This window comes from Salvia hispanica, chromosome 2 (genome assembly GCF_029641045.1).
Source record: "Salvia hispanica isolate PSC_SH4W2 chromosome 2, Shi_PSC_v1, whole genome shotgun sequence".
In the NCBI taxonomy this organism is placed as follows: domain Eukaryota; kingdom Viridiplantae; phylum Streptophyta; class Magnoliopsida; order Lamiales; family Lamiaceae; genus Salvia; species Salvia hispanica.
This window is the reverse complement of record NC_142693.1, coordinates 39568439-39570895: the sequence shown is the minus strand read 5'-3', so window position 1 is coordinate 39570895 and position 2457 is coordinate 39568439. Positions and strand designations below refer to the sequence as shown.

The following is a 2457-nucleotide window of genomic DNA, read 5'->3' as shown; positions in this document are numbered from 1 at the left end:
AGTATAGATACAGAAACGGACATGTATATATGCTGTCATATGTATTATGGATAACTGTATTTCAATTATTGAATTTTAGTCAAATTTTGTTTTATCCATTTTGCTTAACTTATCAAATTCATGCATATAAATCACCCCAAATTTTGTTTTATCCATTTTGCTTAACTTATAAAATTCATGCATACACATCACCCCATGCATCCGCCATTAATCGTTACAGTGTGCTATTATTGTTCATCCATGAATAATTATATCATTTGCTTTTTACTATTAATACTTCGGTAATGGACTTCACGTTCTACTAATCACATAGTATGTTGTTATAGTTTAAAATTAAAATATAAAAATAAGACACACTTTTCCTCAACTATTTCTATCCACTTTACATTTCTCAAAATTCAAATAAGGTCAAAATGAAAAACTTTTCATCATGAAAAATTTGAACTTGAGACTTTTGGGCTCAGATATTACCTACTAGGCCAATTTACACACACGAATTACCCCTCATTTTTATATTAATTGAGTCATTTTACTATTTTTGAAAAATTTCAAATTAATTGAGTCATTTTTATTTTTAACAAAAAAATAACTATCTTATTTTATTTACCATCACTTTGACACACTATTTTTTTATCTTCATATTGAAAAAAAACGCCCCAATTAATAAGGAATGTAGGGAGTAGTAATCCTTGTATGAACTTGGAATTGAGCAAGAAGACTGGCCGGCCTTGCCTCGGTAAGATGGATGAATCGACTATAACTGTGGTAGTTTACGGTACTACTAGTCTATTTTCTTTCGCAATTTGATGACTCAGCAGTACAGAAAAATAAATGCAGAAATACTAGTATTGAAGTGAAATACTCCGTGAGTCACTCCCCCTAGTATTTGTAGGAGAAGATTTTCTTTGCACAGTGGGTCCCACGGCACAGCCCCTCAATGCCACAACCTTGATCAATAAATACCACACCCTCCCCTCCCCCCATCTTCACCAATCACCACCAACTTTAATTCTCCTCTCCTCCATACTCACCCATCCCTCAATTCCACCTTCAATTAAAAACACTTCCTCCCCAAACAAATGGCGATCAGGAAATCCAGCAAGCTCTCTCAAGCAGCAACCCTGAAACAAATCATGAAACGATGCTCGAGCTTGGGCAAGAAGCACGGGTACGACGAAGACGGCCTCCCCGTGGACGTCCCCAAAGGCCACTTCGCGGTGTACGTGGGGCAGAACCGCAGCCGCTACATCGTGCCCATCTCCTTCCTGTCTCACCCCCAATTCCAATGCCTGCTTCACAGAGCCGAGGAGGAGTTCGGATTCGACCACGAAATGGGCCTCACTCTTCCCTGCGAAGAGGTTTTTTTCAGATCGCTCACTTCCATGATCCGCTGAATCTCAACCATCCCATTCCGCCGCTCAATATAATTTGCCTCCTATTTTTGGAGAGAGATTCCCAAGAGGATAAATTGCCTCCTCTTTTTTTAACATCTTTCTTCCTATATTTATTTGGAGGGATCTGTCATTTTGGGTGGTTGCTTTTCTATCTAACTGGATTGTGGCTTGGATTTGTAAAGGAGCTCGATGTTTCTCATTTTTCCTCACTGAGGTGTTTGCTTACACCCTGTGAGAGAATTTTTATGTTAATTCCACCACGTTTTTTCACAATTATTTCAGCCTTATTGTTTGATTTCATTTGCATTTTGATCCAGGATATACCAAAGGACTATAAAAAATGGCACTACTATAAAAATACTACTCCACTCCCTAATAATGTTTGTGTTGATATTAACACGAAATTCACTTTATTTCTTTATTTTGAATTTTAGATGACTGATTTATTGTTACGTGTACCAATCACGTCATCAATTCAAAGTAGAAAATTATGTAGTGTGCCCATACATATCAAAGAAGTCAGGGAACTCAAACTACCTCTAAGTAACACTTAAACCAATTAAGGTTACACAATACTTAAATGCCAAATCAATTTGCGTTCGAGGATCAGAAAAGTAGGTAAGAAAAAAATAAATAAAAGATAATAAGTGTTAGATTTTGCAAAAACGAAAAATTACTCTTTCCCTCCGTCCCTTAATTTTGTCACACCTTGATCGAGCACGAGTTTTAAAAAATGCAATGGATAATGGGTTGAAAAAATTAGTAGAGAGTGTGTACTACTTTTATATATTAGTTTTATAATAAAATATGGGACGGACGAAATTTTGTGAGAAATTTTGTGGGAAGACGAAAATGAAAAAAAGTGACAAAATTTAAGGAAAGGTAATAAACGTCCTATAGTATACTTCATGATAAATAATGTAATAAACGGTAATGTACACAGGGTATTAAACAGCTGCGTGTAAATATGGAAAAAATTGTTTTTAATAGGAGGTAGTACAAAATTTATAAGAAGTAAACTAGAAAGTGTTGACTGGTCCATGTTCCGTAACGGACTAAAATT

At 35.7% G+C, this 2457-nt stretch overlaps 1 protein-coding gene across 1 annotated transcript; it reads left to right on the top strand.

Moving 5' to 3' along the window:
- Nucleotides 1-988: 988 nt before the first annotated feature.
- On the top strand, nucleotides 989-1670 carry LOC125201759 (protein SMALL AUXIN UP-REGULATED RNA 12-like). The gene has a single exon (XM_048099999.2). The coding sequence runs from the start codon at nucleotides 1080-1082 to the stop codon at nucleotides 1392-1394; it is 315 nt and encodes a 104-aa protein (XP_047955956.1). The 5' UTR covers nucleotides 989-1079; the 3' UTR covers nucleotides 1395-1670.
- The last annotated feature ends 787 nt before the right edge of the window (nucleotides 1671-2457 follow it).